General features: G+C 37.3%; 1 protein-coding gene across 4 annotated transcripts in view; it reads left to right on the top strand.

Annotated features, from left to right (window-relative positions):
- Positions 1-3,278, top strand: part of GIPC2 (GIPC PDZ domain containing family member 2) — a 99,048-nt gene extending 95,770 nt beyond the window's left edge. For all 4 annotated transcript variants that reach the window (XM_045166118.1, XM_045166120.1, XM_045166121.1 and 1 more), the window contains one exon: positions 2,549-3,278. In XM_045166118.1, the coding sequence (XP_045022053.1) occupies positions 2,549-2,694 (146 nt within the window). In that variant the 3' untranslated portion in view covers positions 2,695-3,278. The remainder of the gene's footprint in view (positions 1-2,548) is intronic.
- The last annotated feature ends 17,917 nt before the right edge of the window (positions 3,279-21,195 follow it).

The raw sequence follows: 21,195 nt of genomic DNA, 5'->3' as shown, positions 1-21,195 counted from the left end.
ATTTGGAACAGTTTCCCAGCCTTGATTTTTATGACCTTCACACTTTTGGGGGGTGCAAGTCAGTTATTTTGTAGAATGCGCCTCAGTTTTGGATTATTTTTTCATAATAGCATTCAGGTTGCACCTCTGGCAGAAATATCATAAATGTAGTGCTGTGTTCTTTTCATTATGTCTTACCTGGAGGCATAGGACTTTGATTTGTTCTGTTTATGATGTTATGTTGATGACTTCTTTAGGTGGTATCTGCTAAGCTTCTCCACTGTAAAGTTATCCTCTTCATAATAAGTATTTGGTGAGGATATATTTTGAAGCTATGTAAACATCCTGTTCCTTGTGAATCAACCAACCAAACTTTCATCCATCTATTTGTCAATCAACCAATCATTTCATTACGGATTCTTGGTTTCCTGTTTTGTTCAGTAGGATTATAATCTATGACCATCACTAATTCTAATGCTCAGATTGTCCCTCGTTGGGTCAATGGGAATTCTTCCATTCTGATTTCTGTGTCTTTTCACATGTTCCCACCATTTTTTGGGAGACATTAGTTTCTGGAGGAGACATTCTTGGTTCATATTGTACTTTGCCTACTCCAGCCCTGGAATCAGCCATTTCTCTGAGGAACTCTGATTCTTTTTAGTGGAGAATGATATTTAACAACCAAGATCTGGGTGTTTTGTCTGCTCATTGCTATTGGGATGTCGCTTCTCCCAGACCCTCCCAGTGGATTGGGAAATGTGTGTGTTCATGTCTTTACCTCTATAGTTTTTCATCTCTCTCTAAAAATACGTATTTTACTGATCTCTACAATTCTAATTTAGCAGGGTTCATTCTAGTTTTCTCCTTTTTTCCTGTTACTCTTTCTCTGACAGTGACAAAACTTGGTTCCCATTATTCAGTGTTTATATGGTTATGTGATCCGTGCCCATGTATATAAACAATCTCTCATCATTGTGGCTGCTGTCTTCCTCTCCCCTCCCCCATTACCCCCTTCCACACCTGGACTCCACCCTATACCAGGCTGTCCAGCCAAGAGGAAGCCCTTCTTACTTAATTAGGACTTTGACCCCTGCCCCAGGTCACCCCATCCACATCCAACTTCTGCTCTGATTATGGTGCTCCTGTATGGGCCACATCTCTTCCCTTCCCCCAGCCTACCCGTGTTAGTACTGAAACGTTTGAGATGAGAAACAGTTCTTAAATGTCCTTAAGAGATCTAGTGGATTTTCATTGGAAGGACCAACCTCTTGGCTCATTTATAGAAATCATACAACCTTTGGTTTGTTTAACCTTAACCTGAGGACTGCCCTGGTGGTACAGCGGATAAGAATCTGCCTGCCAATGCTAGGGACATGAGTGTGATCTCCGGTCTGGAAAGATTCCACATGCCATGGAGCAACTAAGCCCATGAGCCGTAGCTACTGAGCCTGCATGCTGCACTACTGAAACCTGTGTGCCTAGAGCCTGTGCTCCATAACAAGAGAAGCCACTGCAATGAGAAGCCTGCACACCACAGTGAAGAGTAGCCCCTGCTTACACAACTAGAGAAAGTCTGTGTGTAGCAATAAAGATCCGGAACAACTATACACACACACACACACACACACACACACACACACATATATAATGGAGAAGGAAATGGCAACCCACTCCAGTGTTCTTGCCTGGAGAATCCCAGGGACAGAGGAGCCTAGTGGGCTGCCGTCTATGGGGTTGCACAGAGTCGGACACGACTGAAGTGACTTAGCAGCATACATGTATAAACATTAACCTGGGGGAAAAAAAGAGGCTGGGCTTTGGTATTTCCCTTTACCCAGCAGATTTTCACCCAAGTCCCAAATCGCATCCACACTGTCTCTTCTGGTAGCTAGTGCTTTAGAGGAATTACAAAAAGCCAGCGGTCTTATGGGGTCCCCACCAGGTGGTGCAGGTCTTATGGGAATGTTTACTCCTGAAGATGCTGGTTTCCCAGACTTAAAATATGTCCAGGCAACTCATTAGAAAAACAGAACCAGGGCACCATCTTCACTTTCTAACCCAAACTGGAAATGGACTCAAAAAGAGCTACTTCAATTCCATGAGTAAACAGATTAACCCCCCTTCTCTCCAGCTTGATTGCTCCATTACAAACTGTTATTCTTTGTCTTTTTTTATAGTTGTGGGTGGGGGACTGGCAGAGGGGACAGAACGAGCTAGTGACTATGGGGAAGTGGGGAAGGGTGTACTCTGGGTTTCCTGTCTGGGTTAGCCACAGGGTTTTCTTTTAGGAACTCTTGCTCCACCCACAGGGACACTAGAAGTTCCTACCTGATGGACTTCAAGACAGAGGAGAGGTCGGGGCAGCAGCTGCAAACCTGGGTGCAGAAGATAGATGGTTTAAAACATCTTTGCTAACTTGATATGTGATGATAGCATCTTATTTTGTGCTAGAAGTATGTATATATGTATTTGTGTAACTTTTAGAAAATGCTTTTCTTGTTGCCCTTTTTCTCAGTCCTCTGATGCTGTTTCATGTATCATTAATATTTTTTAAAATTATTTTTGATAGCTACTACAATGTTCGAAGCTGGAAAGGACAAAGGTAATCCAGATGAATTTGCTGTGGCACTTGATGAAACTCTTGGAGACTTTGCGTTCCCAGATGAATTTGTCTTTGATGTTTGGAGAGTCATTGGTGATGCCAAACAAGAATGATTATGATGCAAATGATCGACTCTGGAAGAATGAACCATTGTTCCTTAAGAAAAAAGTAAGATCTGCCTTCAGACACTGTTATGGACTCTGGCTTGGTTTTACGTGTATGAATACATTCTTTTGAAATATAGTCTTGATTTTTGGGCACTTTTTAAATGCAGTTGTATATGGAGTATGCTTAAGATAAATTACCTCAAATGTAACCAATTTTAATATTCATTCAAAAGCTTTTTAAAAGTTAGTTTTAGAGAGTATTTCTAGATAGATAATTTTGTTTCCCATTGACAGCCGTGTTTTGTTTTTCACATAAAAGTTGATTGCAATAGCTTTGTAATTCTTTTGCAAGATCTTAATGCAGTAAAAACTGGGATTGCAGTATAGTTTGCCTCATAGAGTCTTCATTTTGTTATACTAGTTTTAACAGGATGGGTTCAGAACATGAAATGTGAATCATGCCTACTAGATGTCTAGTAACATATATATTTTTTTAAACCTGCTGAGTAAGGGGAGGAAGATTCCTACAGCCTGTTAAAGTCTATGGCCTACTTTCTGTCTTTATTAAAACAAGGATTGATTAACTTTTATTTTTTGCTTCTTTGTAATTGCTTTCTTGATTCTTAAACTTGTTGAAATCTATTGTGTTGTATATGTGTTTGCATGTGTAGAAGAAGGTGAAAAAGAGGAAGATAGTTTAGAAAACACTAATATTTAATTTTTTTTTAGCAGTTCTTACATTATTTCTTTTCCACTCATATCTACTCTTATGTTACCCTTTATAGTATTCCAGAGAAAGTTTTTTATAGTCTTTGTAGAACTTTTCTTTTGAAAGATGTTTACTCAGAAAATAGCTGTGTTTGAGGACATTTTTGGGGGTGGTTAAAGAGCAAAACTTTTAAGCCTCCTGAACTTTTAAGGAGATGCTATCAGAATAGATTTCCCCCAAGTGAAAATGCAGGAGGAAGGGAAAGTTGAGAAAAATATGTTCTATTACTTTGGAGTTCTAATGCACTCTTTCTAAAACCTTACATTATTGAGAAAATTGAGGGTAAATGACTGTCTTATCACTGTTACTTGACATTTTATAGATGTAAGGGAAATAGAAATGAATGGTTTCAACATAGATCATTTAATAAGGCAGAGCATGGTGTGACCAAGCATTTTTCTAAAGTGTTAGATGGAAAATGCTGCATACTGCCATAGTAATCGGAAATAATAACCTGTGTGAGGTATATTCTAGGAAATCAGAAGTAGTTCCCTTTTCATGCTGGGTTAATGCTTAGATAACTTGCTTTCTGGTGCGACTTCAGTTTTACTGCCTTCCACACTCTTTTTCACATACATTTAATTCTTTGAAGCTTGATATTCTTTGTCTCATTGATCTGAAACCTTCACAGAAACTGTTTGTCATTAACATGGAACAAAAATAGTTTATAGGAAGTGGATTGTCTTACTGCCCTTGCCCATCATTTGGAAATAGGATCCAGCTCAGGCTGTAGTAATTTGTTGCTACTTGTTTAGTGAATTTCTTTTGGAGGTTCCCACGTACCTGTTAATTGTTAATACCATTTCTTGTAGAAGAACATACTATAAAAGAGCTGATATTTTTTAGGATAGGAAAGTTATTGGATGACTTAGGAGGTTCACAGAAATATTTCAGTTTAAACAAAACAAATTTTTTGGCACTAGATGTTAGATCTGAAATGATGAGGCATTGTTTATTATTGATGCTGTCTGGTTCTCTTTCCCTTTTGCATATGGATGAATGCTGACACTTGGTGCAAATTCCCCATGATTTATGGAATCCCGTATTTACAAAGTGGTTGTCCTTACCATGATTTCTCTAGAATTTTGATGTGTAAGGTACTGACAATCATGTACAATTGCAACTGTAACTTGCTTGTTAACATTACATGAGCATTTATCATTAAGGGTCTTAGCTGGGCACAGGTGCTTTCTTAGTAATAGGTTTATGCCTTGAAATGTTCTCTCTCACTTCTACTCTAAACTGATAACAAGGTCAGTTTCTTTATGTCATTTTGTTCTCTTACTTGAAAATATATCACTTTTTGTACCTTTGGTAAAATTCCCAGTGCATAAAAAAAACAGGTTTTCAGGTCTCACAGTCTACAAGATGGGGCTACCCTTCTACTGTTATAATGACACAGGCATTTTTTAAACTGTGCCGTGTTTCTGGGAACCACTAAACATTTTCAGAATTCTGTTGTTTTTTCTCAAAGAACTTTTTTTTCATAGTGATGGATGATTGTTTAATTCTTTTTAAAATTTTGATTCTTGTTTTATTTATTTTATTCTTGTTTTCCTTTCACACAAAACAGCACCTTTCAGTGGCCACTAAGAGCTCACTCCATTTCCGGCCCCCCCCCCCCCCCCCCCCGTGTAGAAAAATCAAAGGATGTTTGAACTTTGGGTTCTTGAGCATAGCTTGGGTCTGACCAGGTTTACACATTCTGATGATTACAAATGAGTACATTTTGGGTTTCTGTGATGTTTCAGAAATACAGTTATATAATTATACCATGTGAAACTCTTTAAGAATTCAATTATAAAAGATTTAATCAGTCAACCTCTTTTTGAAGCTGTTATAGCCAATAGTCTAATGTGACAGATATTTAGCTAAATAGAGATAATTTTTCCAAATAATATTTAATTTGCAATATTCCCCCACACCTTTAACAAGTAGACATTTTCCAAGTGAGGCACACTTTATTTAGCTCGTTGTTGTTGCTAGACCTCCATCAAGTCCAGAGAGAGCCTTCCTGTTTCCTTCAGTTATTGCCTCCCTAGCATAGTAGCAAAATGAATTTCATCTGCAAATGGTGTTTTCAAAATAATGGTTCTTCTAATAGAGCACAGTTATCCACCAAAGATGTAAAAGAACGATCATATGATTACCCTTCCACTCTGTGATACAGCTGAAAAATATGAATACTAATAGTATGCTGTGATTTTGGAGGAAGGAATAGATTACAAGGGCAGGTGAGTATTTTACTCAAGCTGTGGGTGAGTAAAGAGATAGAAGCTGCTATTCAACTCACAGTCCCAAGTATTAGTGCTCTGTGTAAAATGCACTTTTATTATCTTCTTGACACAGGTTGAAAGCGCTATCAGAGTAATTTATCATGATTATAAAATGTTTCTAAGATTGTGAAGTGTACCAGTGGCACAGCCTGTCCCTACCTGTTACCTGAAAACCTAGTTCCAAGAAATGACTCACGGTTATTATCTGCTAGAAGGGCAAGCAAAAGTTGAATATGACATCTTTATTTCATTGGAGGCATTACGTCTCCATGACACTTATGTACAGTCATAAATATTTTCAAGCTATAGAAAAAAATAAAAAAATTCTGAAGGCTAGTTTTAAGTAAACATTTTATATTTTGAACTGTTTGTGCCATGCATACAGCATTGACTATATACAGGTAAAATATTCTATTTTTTTGAAAAGAAATTTTTTTTCTCTTTTATAAAAATCATATCTTACACTTTAAGATGTATTTTTGAGATTGAACTTGGAAATCTATTAATATGTGATATTAAAATTATATTTGATTTTTCTAAAAACAATATTTGCTGTATTTCTACTTACAGTGTATAACATTTCATGTATTGATCAAAAATAAATTATTTGTAAAGCTAACATAACTTTATATTTCTTATATTTAAAATAGAACTCCTCAAATAAAAACCTTTTAATGAAAAAAAGTGATGAGTGTTTTTATGATGAAAACAACAAAAATTTGGGGTTTTAAATGTCAGACTCCTTAGTTTTGTCCAAATGATGGGAATAACACACATGATTGTCTAGGCCTTTGTGATTTTAGCATGTGTGGCGCTGTGCTTAGTTGTGCAGTCGTGTCCGACTCTTTGCGACCCCATGGACTGTAGCCTGCCAGGCTCATATGTCCATGGGGATTCTCCAGGGAAGAATACTGGAGTGGGTTGCCATGCCTTCCTCCAGGGGATCTTCCCAACCCAGGGATTGAACCCAGGTCTCCTGCATGGCAGGCAGATTCTTTACCATCTGAGCCACCAGGGAAGCCCAAGAATACTGGAGTAGGTAGCCTGTCTCTTTGCCGGGGGTCTTCCCAACCCAAGGATTGAACTGGAGTCTCCTGCTTTGAAGGTGGATTCTTTATTAGCTGATCTACCAGGGGACCTGACCTCCACCCACGGTGTTCCTCAGGCCTTGGGCCTATCCCCTACTTTACCTCTTCTTAGGTGACTCATCTGTTCCTGGGCCTTTAAACATCTTTATATTTTCAACCCCCAAATCATTATCACCAGGATGGGCCTCTTTTGGAGCTCTACCCTCAGATATTCAACTGTTTCCTTGACATCTCCACCAAGTATGTCAAAACCTTAACATGTCTAGCATGAAACATTAGACTTTTCTTGAAAGTCTTACTTTCCTTAATTTTCTGTGATAGGAAATGGCATCATAATTCACCTCATTGCTGTTTTCCTTTGTCAAATTCAGCAGCAAGTCGTTTCAATTCCAAAAAATACTTACTGAATATGTCTACTTCTTTCCAGTGTCGCTGCCGGCTATTTTATCCACATTTTATCATGTCCCTGTAGTTGCTCCAGCAGGCTGTGTGCTGACTGGTAATGAAGGTGCTCTCAAGAGGCTTACTGCAGGACAGGAGTGTTCAGATTCCTTTAAAATGAAAGTGTCAGCGCCTCATTTTTTTTCTTCTCTGAAAAGGTTTGACATTAAGCTCTTTTCTTTCTTTGAAGGAAGGGGCACGACTTTTTGGATGACTCAGCTTCTACTAAAAGTTTCACCGAGTCTACTGTGAAAGAACTAGGGGGACAGAGGCAAGACAAAGAACTTTCACAGGTGCAGACTAAAGCGGGGAGGGGAATGAGGAAATGTCACAGAGGTAGACTAAAGGCTATGGGCTAAAGTGTGTGTGCACATGTGTGTGTGAAGGGCAGAGAGAGGGCAGGTCTCAGGGGCCCAAACAGAGGAGGATGGGACCTTGTTTTCCTGCAGCCACATTGTGGTTAGATGGAGTGTTTACACCAACAGGAACAAAATTCTTTGAAAGATTTCCGATCTTTCATCATGGCACACAGGGAGACAGACCCACAGTGAGGAGTGGTGTTTGAGCACCCAAGACCAAGTGAGGAGTGGTGTTTGAGCACCCAAGACCAAGTGAGGAAGCTTGAATCATTGACCAGAGAGCACCAGCCTTCATAGAGCCAGTTCTTCCCACCCCCTATTTATTTCTATCCTCAGTGTTTAGTGACGGTTTTGTCTGTCAGCAGAATTGCTGGTTGTCCTGCAGGAGTGTTACCTCATCAGTTGGAACATCTGGCTTATTACTCTGATGGCCCAATTTCCAGGCTCTTTTTTCCAGTTTTCATACGTTTAATGTATATGTATATAACCATAAACAACATGTAGCATTGCTCTTTGTGTTCTTACAATTAACTCCAGTTGTATCACACTGACTGTGCCCTTTTGCAACTGATGTTTTTCATTTTATGTTTTTGAGACTTAACCATCTTTTTTCACCCTAGAATAGTTTTATTTTTAAATGCTGTGTAGGACATACAGAAAGTGTATGAATGGTTGAGAAAAGGGAACACCTGTAACTACTACCCAGTTACAGCCCATCACTGTCACCCCGGAAGCCCTGTTGTTATTGTCTGAATGCTTGTGTAGCCCCTGTATGTATGTATGTATGCATGTGTTGAACCAGACTTTTTTTAAAAAAAATTACACATAAGCTTTAGAAAAGTGAAATGGTCTCTTGAACACCTGGTGACATGTGGGGGTTACTTCTGTACTTGGGAGGCTGACCTGAGCTAGCACATGGCCCCCTGCTGAGACCTGGCAAATGACATGTTAATAGGATGGCAGAACTCCTTTTCAAGCTCCTTACTGTGCTCTCTAAAGCGCTGCCCGCTCCACTGACTCCCTCAGCTCTGTGCTCTGCTTATGTTGAACTTTCTTTTGACCTCTGCGCTCTTACCTTTCTCAGATCTTTTTCACTTGCTATTTTCTCTGCCTTGAACATCCTTTCTCCTATTTGCACAGCTTGGTCCTTATCATCTTTCTGTTGTTAAAGGCCAGTTCTTTGGAAAAGTCTTTTTTGGTTTTCTCCATTTCCTTTATTCTCTGTATTCTTGATCTCAGCCTTTTTGTTTCCATCACAACACATTGTTATTTGTGATTATTTTCTTAATTTGCTTTTATTCTGTATTTCCTATTTGAATATCAGCTTCTTCAGGGTGGGAATGTTTAGGTTGTTCTCATAGTTTTACCCCCAGCACTCATCATGGAGCCTGATATATATCAAGCACTAAAAAAGTAATTGGACTTTCCTGGTGGTTCAGTGGTAAAGAATCTGCCTGCCAATGCAGGAGATGTGGGTTCGATCTCTGGGTTGGGAAGATCCCCTGGAGAAGGAAACAGCAACCCACTCCAGTATTCTTGCCTGGAGAATTCCATGGACAGAGAAGCCTGGTGGGCTACAGTTCATGGAGTCACAAAAGTTAGACACAACTTAGTAACTAAACAACAACAAAAAGTAATTATCGATGAGAAATTTCAACAAATATATGTTGAGTGCCTACTGTGTGTCCAACCGCAGGAAATGCTGTCACCTCACCTAAGTCTCAGCCTCCTCCAAGGTAGGTCAAGATTACCCCATTTTAAAGATAAAGAGACAGGTACAAAAAAATTAACTTGCTCTAGGGCACATATTTTGGTTAGTGGCAAAGACAGTATTTGAAACTAGTTTTGAATTTGTCCTGAACTCTCTGCAAAATTGATCCTGTTAATACTTTACCAGAGCAATGTTCTGAATCACTCAACTGATGAAAGATGTGGAGGGGATCAAAACTAGGAGAACAAGGTTATAGACCTAGTTAACTGCTCTTACTGGCCTGAGTAAGGGAGCACATACACAGAGGTCAGGCCAAGAAGTATAAAGTAACAGATTTTAGGTTAGAACATATGCTAAAGGATTTTAATAGTTCCAGGTTAAAAAATATTAGTATTAATAATAAGTCCAGATTTTTTATAGTCACTGGCATAATTATTTCCTGCTAGTTTGACTGAAAAAAAAAAAAAAGATTAAGAAAAGAAAGGTCCTGACCATTTTTTGGAGAAAAAGGACTGGCCTTAGAAATCCTTCAATGCTTCTTTGGGTTGAAGTGATTTCATGGTTTAGTTGTTTTGACTTGGGCTTTGGGTATATTGCTTCTGGAGTCATTATTTGTTTATGTTTCAGTAAACTATTAAGGGGTGATTGCTGTGTTCTTCACACTTGTTTTTAATAGGATGCAACAAATTAAAAAAAGCAACAGCTTGTTATCAGATACACTGCATGCCATTTACTGTTTGAAAATGTCATTAGCAATTGAAGTTTCATGGAGCATGGAATCTTATCATTAACCATTTTAAGACTAAGATACTTGAGTTCTGAGAAATGAATTGGTAGTTATATTGTTTCAGAAGGCTTATTTGTGGACTCATATTCTTAATTTATATGCCAAAGGGGTGAGTTTATAGAGATGATTATAAATTCCCTGAACATATTCCCTACTCAGTTCTTTTGTACACATGAGTAGTCAATTTCAACATATTAACTTTTGAGTTGATGAGTAGGGAATATTTGTGAGGCTTCCCTCAATATTAAACTGAAAGTAAGACTATTTGTACCTGTGGTGATTTAAAAATTAAATCAATCATGTTCCTTCCAGGGGTTACATATTCATTTGTAATTTGGACATGTTTATTGAATTCCTATTGAAATGAGGTGGAAAGAAATTCTGAGTGGGAAGTTACACTGACTGAGATAGAGAGAGGTAGAATTTTCAAGAGTGATCATTCTAAAAGTCCAAGGAGTAAGTCTGTGGTTCTTCTTTTTGATTTTCTTGATAAACATTGTTAGTAACCTTGGCTTAATCTTTAAAAATTAATTAGCTTCCAGAAAGATTCCTCCAGGTGATCTAATGCTTATTTCATTAACTAGAAACTCTCCACTACCTCCTTGCCAATATGGCAGAATTCACTAGGCAATTTAATACATTTACCTTGGCTGCCCAGAATGTGGCATTACCTGCCTTGACTTCTCCCTCGAGTCTATCTTCCCCCATGTGAACCTGAATAGCAGATCAGGTATTTGTTATACTTTCGTTGTATCCATTCTGACTTGTCTACAGATTTTGAGCTCATCAGAGATCCCACTAAGCATAGCCCCTTGACAACTAAAGTGCCTTTGATATCTGGATAGCTTCTCCTCTGACTCTTGGGGATTAGATCACGCAGTTTCAGGTAGTATTCAGAGGGATGACTAATTCTACAGAACCAACCAAGATTCCTCTAGACCCGAGAGGCAGAGAAATGACTGAGTGCTGATATGCTGCAGAAGTAATTATGGTTAATATCCTGTGAAAATTACAGCCGGTTTCATACCAAGCATAAAATTAACTAGGAACATTTAAAACGTTAAAACCTCATCCATGACTTCAAAACTTTTAAATAAGATTCAAGCAAACAGTTAATTGTGAATTTACTTGTTCTTTGCCTGAATAAATAAAACAAGTTGAGCTTCTTTGGACTTCATACTGAATATCAAGGGGATGATTCACATCACTAAAAAGCTTGTTTCCATTGAGATAGAATTCTGGCCAGACATTGATTCATATGTTACTCTTTCAATAGTTATTACTTGAACTAGCTTTTGTTCTCTCTGATATTTTTCTCATTTGAATAATTTACCAACAAATTTGAGGTACATCAAGGACTTTCACGCTCATCATAGGATATTTCCTTCTTGTTGTATATTAGCTCTATTAACACCTAATGTTACTTGAGAGGCTCATCAACTATCGTTAAAGAGCATTTGTTAGAAACAAGAGTGTTTAGAGTTGAAATTATAATAATTTCCTTTCATTATAATAATATAGAATGGCTTTCTTACAGATCATACCTGTTAATTCAGGTCCAGGGTATGTATGAATGATTTCTTGCTGCTGTATGAGGTAGAGTTGCCCATAAAAGAAGCAGTTGAATAAATTAACACCATCAATTCAAAATGTTTTCTTTGGGTTTTATGACTGGTCATGGTAAAACAGAACCTCACAGAGAATGCTGCTGCTGCTGCTGCTGCTGCTAAGTTGCTTCAGTTGTGTCTGACTCCGTGCAACCCCATAGACGGCAGCCCACCAGGCTCCACTGTCCCTGGGATTCTCCAGGCAAGAACACTGGAATGGGTTGCCATTTCCTTCTCTAATGCATGAAAGTGAAGTCGCTCAGTCATGGAGATATTAAAGCAAATGGAAGTTGGCAGGAATCAGTGGCTTCTAGAAAATTTCCCTTCACTAGACCTACTGAAAAGCCCTGCTGTAAGCATTGATTTTATTTTGAATATCCAAAGTCTTTATGTTGTTTTGATAATAAGGATTTTATAATCTCTAGAGTTTAGTAATTGGTTACAGAAATAGCATGGATGCTTAGGTGGTTAATGATAGTTCAGTTGCTCAATCATGTCTGGCTCTTTGCGACCCCATGAACTGCAGCATGCCAGGCCTCCCTGTCCATCACCAACTTCTGGAGTCCACCCAAACCCATGTTCATTGTGTCGGTGATGGCATCCAACCATCTCATCCTCTGTTGTCCCCTTCTCCTGCCCTCAATCTTTCCCAGCATCAGGGTCTTTTCAGATTAGTCAGCTCTCCACATCAGGTGGCCAAAGTATTGGAGTTTCAGCTTCAACATCAGTCCTTCCAATGAACATCCAGGACTAATCTCCTTTAGGATGGACTGGTTGGATCTCCTTGCAGTCCAAGGGACTCTCAGGAGTCTTCTTCAACACCACAGTTCAAAAGCATCAATTCTTCTGCGCTCAGCTTTCTTCACAGTCCAACTCTCACATCCATACATGACCACTGGAAAAACTATAGTCTTGACTAGATGGACCTTTGTTGGCCAAGTAATATCTCTGCTTTTTAATATGCTGTCTAGTTTGGTCATAGCTTTTCTTCCAAGGAGTAAGCGTCTTTTAATTTCATGGCTGCAGTCACCATCTGCAGTGATTTTGGAGCCCAAGAAAATAAAATCTGTCACTGTTTCCATTGTTTCTCCGTCTATTTGCCGTGAAGTGATGGGACTGGATGCCATGATCTTAGTTTTCTGAATGTTGAGTTTTAAGCCAACCTTTTCACTCTCCTCTTTCACTTTCATCAAGAGGCTCTTTAGTTCTTCTTCCCTTTCTGCCATAAGGATGCTGTCTTCTGCATATCTGAGATTATTGATATTTCTCCTGGCAATCTTGATTCCAGCTTGTGCTTCATCCAGCCAGGCATTTCACATGATGTACTCTGCATATAAGTTAAATAAGCAGGATGACAATATACAGCCTTGATGTACTCCTTCCCCAGTTTTGAACCAGTCTGTTGTTCCATGTCCAGTTCTAACTGTTACTTCTTGACCTGCATACAGATTTGTCAGGAGGCAGGTAATGTGGTCTGGTATTCCCATCTCTTGAAGAATTCTCCACAGTTTGCTGTGATCCACACAGTCAAAGACTTTGGTGTAGTCAATAAAGCAGACATAGATGTTTTTCTGGATAGCCAGAATGTATTTATATAAATTGGTAAACTATCTGTGCCACCACACTTCTACTTTTAAATAAAACCAGTTTTTAGTGAATTAAAAATAGCTAGCATCTTTTGCAGATATTTATGTGAAAGTTGGGGAAACATTGGACATAGAATAAAATAGTACCACCCAAGCAGACCCTGTTGTCTTAAGAAAACATTGTGTACATTATAGGATTTTCTTTTTGAAGATATGAAGCAAAAGTGAGCTTCATAGATTAATTGTTGAGGTGTGTGGTGGGAGGCAACTTGTTGGTATACTCCCTTTTCTGTATTTCTCATTGGTCATATGGGACATCAGGGCTGTTTTTAGTCTGGGACTCAGGGAGTGGGCAACCATTCACTGCGTTTTTGTTTCGTTTGTATTTTACTTGTTGGGTGATTCAAATGTTTCAATTTTCTTACTTTTCCTTAAAAAGATCATTTGTTCCTATACAAAAGTGGACTTTTCTTAGGCTTACTTCATTATTGCAGGGGATTCATTGCACTGGGCACTGACAGATCATATTAGGGAACTAGTATGCTCCAATTGATCTAAATGAGCAAATGGCTTTCTTGCCTCCCTGTTGTTCATGCCAAAGCATCTTCTCAATGAATTACAGTTTTACTTTCCAAATTGGATTTTGTTAATGCAAGCGATGCTAAATGGTAGTGATACTTTCTTTTATTTGTGCTAAGAATTGATCTAACTGAATGCTTATTCTCTAATTATTTTAGTCACTGACTTGTGGCTACTATAATTCCACCCCTGACTATTTGATTGTTGTGATACTAGTTTGGCCATTCTCATAATAGGTATTTTGATTTTGCTTTAAAAATTGTAGATAATTAATGTTTTAAATGACCCACACACTGAGAAATTCATGCTTCTGCAAATCTCTTGGCTATAAGATGTCAAGTTGAGTGATAATATCATTGCTATATCATTTAATGTACCATAGAAGAAGCTTTGCACTTAGAATTCCATTGTGGCAAGACAATGCTGTAGAAATGTATGACATTTTCAATTTTGGGGAAAGTCTGGAATTTTCTACACCTATCCCTCTTACATGGTGGTAAAGCCTTTTATATCTAATAGTGTCAAATTCTTTTTCCTTCTTTTTCAGTTAGATTCTTTCATCTGCAATAAGTGAGAGAAATAATTAATATATATAAACATATCAAAAGGAACAGTAGGGAAAAATGGCTCATAATGGGAGACGTATTGCAAAATGATTAAGGAAATGACTTGGAGTCATTCAGACTTGAGTACTAGACCAGGGCCACAACCTAGAGATTGGATAAATTACTTCTCCAACATTCCATTTCCTCATCTCTTAAATGGGAATAATAATACCTACTTGCTGTGGGGTTGTACTAAGGATTAGATTAGAGTATATACCTAAAGCACTTAGCATTTTATCTGGAGCAGAGTAAATATTTAACAAATGTATTATTGTTGTTGTTACACTTTCAGGCAGACGTTGAGTTTTTTAAAAAATTATTTTACTGAAGTATAGTTGATTTACAATGTTGTATTGTAAATCAAATTGTAATGTTGTATTGTAAATGTTGTATTGTATTGTAATGTTGTGTTGTATTGTAAATGTTGTATTGTAATGTTGTTAGTCATCAGAGTGATTCAGTTGTACATATATGACAGGATAAGATGGCTGGATGGCATCACTGACTCAATGGATATGAGTTTGAACAAACTCCAGGATGGGAGATGGTGAAGGACAGCATCGCTTGGCGTGCTGCAGTCCATAGGGTTGAAAAGAGTTGGACATGACTTAGCAACTGAACAACAGCATTTATATTTTCATCTTCTTCTCCATTATTATTTATTACAGGATACTGAATATAGTTCTCTGTGTTATAAAACAGGACCTTGCTGTTTATCCATTCTATACATCAATGGATAGTTTATATATAGAAAGCTTCTAGTAATCACAGACTCCTAACCTATCCATCCCCTTTTGCCCCCTCTTCCTTGGCAAAGTCTATTCTCTATGTCTGTGAGTCTGCATCTGTTTCATAGAAAAGTTCATTTTGTGTCCTATTTTAGATTCCACATGTAAGTGGTATCATATGGTATTTTAGACATTGAGTTTTATAAGCTGATGGAGAGGTTCTTGTATATGATTGCAGCGAGCTATAAGTACCTGATTTGTCTTCTCATACCTTCCCATTTAAATAATCTTGAAGAATATGGAAAACTATGATATTCAGCAACAATCTTCCCTGGTTGAGAAGGACTTTCCACCACCAATAAAATATGTACTTTTCTGGAAAAAATTACCTAAATTGATTTAATGTAAGTAGAAAATCTAAATAGTTCATCACCTCCCAAATGACTCTTAATGCACATAGTTAGAAAAAGTGAGTTTTTTCAAATTTTGGAAAAAGATAAATCCCATTTTATAGAACCTGTTGCAGAGCATAAAAACATAATGCTAAAATTTTATCAATTAATTTAAAATAGTAGCATAATACTGCAGATGGTGACTGCACCCATGAAATTAAAAGACGCTTACTCCTTGGAAGGAAAGTTATGAACAACCTAGATAGCATATTTAAAAGCAGAGACATTACTTTGCCAACAAAGGTCTGTCTAGTCAAGGCTATGGCATTTCCAGTGGTCACGTATGGATGTGAGAGTTGGACTGTGAAGAAAGCTGAGCGCCGAAGAATTGATGCTTTTGAACTGTGGTGTTGGAGAAGACTCTTGAGAGTCCCTTGGACTGCAAGGAGATCCAACCAGTCCATTCTGAAGGAGATCAGCCCTGGGATTTCTTTGGAAGGAATGATGCTAAAGCTGAAACTCCAGTACTTTGGCCATCTCATGAGAAGTGTTGACTCATTGGAAAAGACTCTGATGCTGGGAGGGATTGGGGGCAGGAGGAGAAGGGGATGACAGAGGATGAGATGGTTGGATGGCATCACTGACTCGATGGACGTGAGTCTGAGTGAACTCTGGGAGTTGGTGATGGACAGGGAGGCCTGGCGTGCTGTGATTCATGGGGTCGCAAAGAGTCAGACATGACTAAGCAACTGAAGTTAACTGAACAACTGATATAAAACTTGATAAAATTTTTGAACGCTTGAACAGAGTTTTGGATACAAAGATGATCATCATGATGGAATGTCATTGAAATGCTTTATTTAAAAACATTTACTATCATGAGAAAATGTATAATGTTAAGTGAAATGAAAAGACATATTACATTTAGGATCCATTTTGTTAGCAAAGTATATAAAAGGAAAGTAATTAATATAAATATTAACAGTAGTAAAATCTGGGTATTACAATTTGGGTGACTTTTGTTTTCTCCCTTGCACCTTTGTCTGTTTTCCAAATTCTCTACAATGAGAGAATTATATATTATTTCTATACTTGGAAAAGTAACATTACTATAAAAGAAGACTGACTACATCAAAATATAATCATGAAAGATATAATAAAATTGATAATATTTATGAAAGAAGATTTGTTAGGCACTTTCACATGACTAAATTTGCCTTTGGAAAGCTTGGGAGGTTTCTATTTTAATTTTTATTTAAATTAATTTATTTTTTAATTGGAGGATAATTGCTTTGCAATATTGTGTTGGTTACTGCTATGTATCAGTTCAGTTCAGTCGCTCAGTCATGTCTGACTCTTTGCGACCCCATGGACTGCAGCACGCCAGACTTCCCTGTCCATCACCAACTCCTGGAGCTTACTCAAACTCATGTCCATTGAGTTGGTGATGCCATACAACCATCTCATGCTCTGTCATCCACTTCTCTTCCTGCCTTCAATCTTTCCCAGCATCAGGGTCTTTTCCACTGAGTCAGATCTTCACATCAGGGGGCCAAAGTATTGGAGTCAGCTTTAGCATCAGTCCTTCCAATGAATATTCAGGACTGATTTCCTTTAGGATGGACTGGTTTGAGCTCCTTGCAGTCCAAGGGACTCTCAAGAGTCTTCTCCAACACCACAGTTCAAAAGCATCAATTCTTCAGTGCTCAGATTTCTTTATAGTCCAACTCTCACATCCATACATGACTACTGGAAAAACCATAGCTTTGACTATACAGAACTTTGTTGGCAAAGTCATGTCTCTGTTTTTTAATATGCTGTTTAGGTTGGTCATAGCTTTTCTTCAAGGAAACAAGTGTCTTTTAATTTCATGACTGCAGTCGCCATCCACAGTAATTTTGGAGCCCAAGAAAATAAAGTCTGCCACTGTTTCCATTGTTTCCCCATCTGTTTGCCATGAAGTGATGGGATTGGATGCCATGATCTTAGTTTTCTGAATGTTGAGTTTAAAGCTAGCATTTTCACTCTTCTCTTTCATTTTCATCAAGAGGCTCTTTATCAATTGGATCATCCACAGTTTCTGGTAGATAAAATTCATCTGCTTAAATTTTTTTTTTTAATTTTTAAAGGATAAAATAGAAAATGAAGAAACATTAAAAGAGAAACCTGGGAAACCTGAGTTTAATTTTTCTTCATTTTCTATTTTGTCCTTTAAAAATTAAAAAAAATTTTTTTTAGTCAGATGAATTTTATCTGCCAGAAGCTATGGATGATCCTAATTTGGAATATAGTGGTGTTCTCTAGGGGATATTTAATGGTTGGGGGGCTTTCTCTTTTCATTTTTTTCCTGCTTCCCATAATATAACAAAAATAGAGGAAGGCTGGTTTACCAAAAACACAAAAACAAATAACTTTTATCAAAAATTTAACACAATATGGTAAAGCAATTATCCTTCAATTAAATATAAATAAATTTATTAAAAATTTGTTTTACACATAAATTCAATGAACTAATTAGAAAATACTGTTAGACACATTAAAATAATTTAATATAGCGAACAAAAAAATTTATATACTAACTTGGATCTTATGTTTACAAACTAACAAATTGAATTTAAAGCTGTAGAAGTATCTCCCTGCACAATAATAGCTGCTCAAATAGTACATGAAAAAAATTAATTTCTTCAAAAACTGTTATACTCCATGCTCTTCTCCAAAGAGATTTTATCTGGAAGAATCCTAGAGTATTGATTTTCCCTCTTGTTCTTTGCCTTAACATAATATTCTGTTTACTATGTAAGATCGCTGTAACTTTATGAGTTTTTAAAACCTTTTAAAATCCATTTACATTACTTGAATTTCAAAATTGTTTGGCACTATAAGGATTATTTAAAGCTTCCATTAGGAATTTTGGGATAACATTGATCACATGTATACATTAAATATTAGTAATAGACATTAATCTTAGATATTCCATTGCTGAGAGGAAAGAAAACATTATTTATAAATAATAATAAACATTTAATAAATATAATAATAATGTATTAATAAAATATTCAGTTCTGAAAGTTGTGAAGGGGAAAAAACACTTGAGATTTAATACCCAAAGATAAATTCTTAATATTTTGATGCACATACTTCCAGTATTATTTCTATGTATTACTTATATATTTTAACAAATAGTGACTATACTATTTGTATAGCACTTTCTATATTGCTTTAGATCTTGATTTAAAAAAATTTAACAATATAATTATTTCCAATGTTCTAAATGTTCTTCTACTAGATGATTTTAATACTTTAATATTATTATTAATTAATGATGACTATTCTACACTGCAGATGGTGACTGCAGCCATGAAATTAAAAGACATTTACTCCTTGGAAGGAAAGTTATGACCAACCTAGATAGCATGTTCAAAAGCAGAGACATTACTTTGCCAGCAAAGGTCCGTCTAGTCAAGGCTAAGGTTTTCCCTGTGGTCATGTATGGATGTGAGAGTTGGACTGTGAAGAAGGCTGAGCATCGAAGAATTGATGCTTTTGAACTGTGGTGATGGAGAAGACTCTTGAGAGTCCCTTGGACTGCAAGGAGATCCAACCAGTCCATTCTGAAGGAGATCAGCCCTGGGATTTCTTTGGAAGGAATGATGCTAAAGCTGAAACTCCAGTACTTTGGCCATCTCATGAGAAGTGTTGACTCATTGGAAAAGACTCTGATGCTGGGAGGGATTGGGGGCAGGAGGAGAAGGGGACAACAGAGGATGAGATGGCTGGATGGCATCAGTGACTCAATGGACTTGAGTCTGAGTGAACTCTGGGAGTTGGTGATGGACAGGGAGGCCTGGCGTGCTGTGATTCATGGGGTCGCAAAGAGTCGGACACGACTGAGTGACTGATCTGATCTGATCTGATATCATAATTTACATGTGCTTCCCTGGTGGATCAGACAGTAAAGAATCTGCCTGCAGTGAAGGATTCTCTGGTTCAATCCCCAAATCCGGAAAATCCACTGGAGCAGGGAATGGCTACCCACTCCAGTATTCTTGCCTGGAGAATTCCATGGACAGAGGAGCCTGGTGGGTTACAGTTTATGGGGTTGCAAAGAGTTGGACATAACTGAGTGACTAACATTTTTACTCTTCAGATCATAATTTATATACAGTGAAAATTTATATTTTATTTATATTTTAAAAATAGCTTTCAGGTATTATAAATAATGTGGTGATAGAGTTTTTTTTATTTCACATTAAGGGAACACAAAATCCCCTAAAGACATATATATTCCAAAAAAAATCCATCAATTTATCATCAGAAAAATATGATTTTATCTTATCTAAAAACTTAAGTGTAAAATAAAAAAACTTGACTTTTGTTATTTATTTTTATATACTTACAGACTGTGAAGGAAGGGAGTTGAGGGAAATAAAAGAGACTTCTAAGGTAAAGCAGAGAAATTGCAAAAAGACCAATTGGATAGGATGATGTGGTAGGCACATTCCTAAAATGGCTCCCAGGGATCCCACCTATTGGTATTCATGTCCTGGTGCAATTTTCTCCTTGAGACTTGGCTGGGCTTCATGAGTTAGTTCTAGACAATAGACTATGGCCGGGACTTCTGAGATTGAGTTAAAAAATACTTCAACTTCCCTGTTGCTAACAGATCCTCTCTGTTGTCTTCTCTCATGCTTTGGTGAACAGCTGCTGAGTGGGAGAGGTGCATGTGGCCAGGAGATGAGAGAAACTTCTGGCTCACAGGCAGCAAGGAATTGAGGTCTTTAGTCCAACTGCATGTGAGAAGCTGAATGCTCCAGCAACCATGGAGTGAGCTTGGGAAGTCAGTCCTTCCCGATTTGAACCTGTAGATCCTGGGCCAACCGCTTGACTGAGAGACCGTGAAGCAGAGAGTCCAGATAAGCTGTGCCCAGACTCATGACCTATGGAGACTGTGAGCTGAAAATGTACACTGTTTCCACCTGCTAAGTTTTGGAATAAATTGTCTTACATTTGACTAGAAAGAAAGGGCAAGAATGAGCTCAAAGATCATGGAAAAGAGGCTTGTACTTGATTTAATAGGAAACAGTAACTTTTGCTTTTTAGGTATCTTTTGCCGAATGGATGATACTGACTGTATTTAAACACTTTAAATCTATTTAAGCACCATAGAAAAGTTAGGAATATGGAAAAGTTCAAGGAAAAAATAAAAATCATGCATAATTTTACCACAAATACATAATTAAAATTATTATGTTGATACACATTTTTCAGTTCTTTCTCTCAAAGTTAAATTATTCTCTAATAGTATTTTATAATCTTGCTCCTAACCTAAACATGTACTATATTTTCCATTTCATATTCTTCTATCCATCTTTTAAATGACTGTACAGTTGCCTGTTGTTTAATATATTGCAATTTATTTAACCAAACCTCTATTAGTTGACATTAATACTATATTTTAATGCATGAAATTTGAACTGTCCCAGAAAATCAAGGTTACCAGGATGGCACTTGTATTTTGTTTCATGCTTTGCTTTATCTCATAGACATAAGTGGTAAATTTTCCAAGCTAAAGGAGGATA

Source organism: Bubalus bubalis, chromosome 6, assembly GCF_019923935.1.
Source record: "Bubalus bubalis isolate 160015118507 breed Murrah chromosome 6, NDDB_SH_1, whole genome shotgun sequence".
NCBI lineage: Eukaryota > Metazoa > Chordata > Mammalia > Artiodactyla > Bovidae > Bubalus > Bubalus bubalis.
Note: the sequence above shows the minus strand (reverse complement) of the source record. Positions and strands in the feature narration are given on the sequence as shown.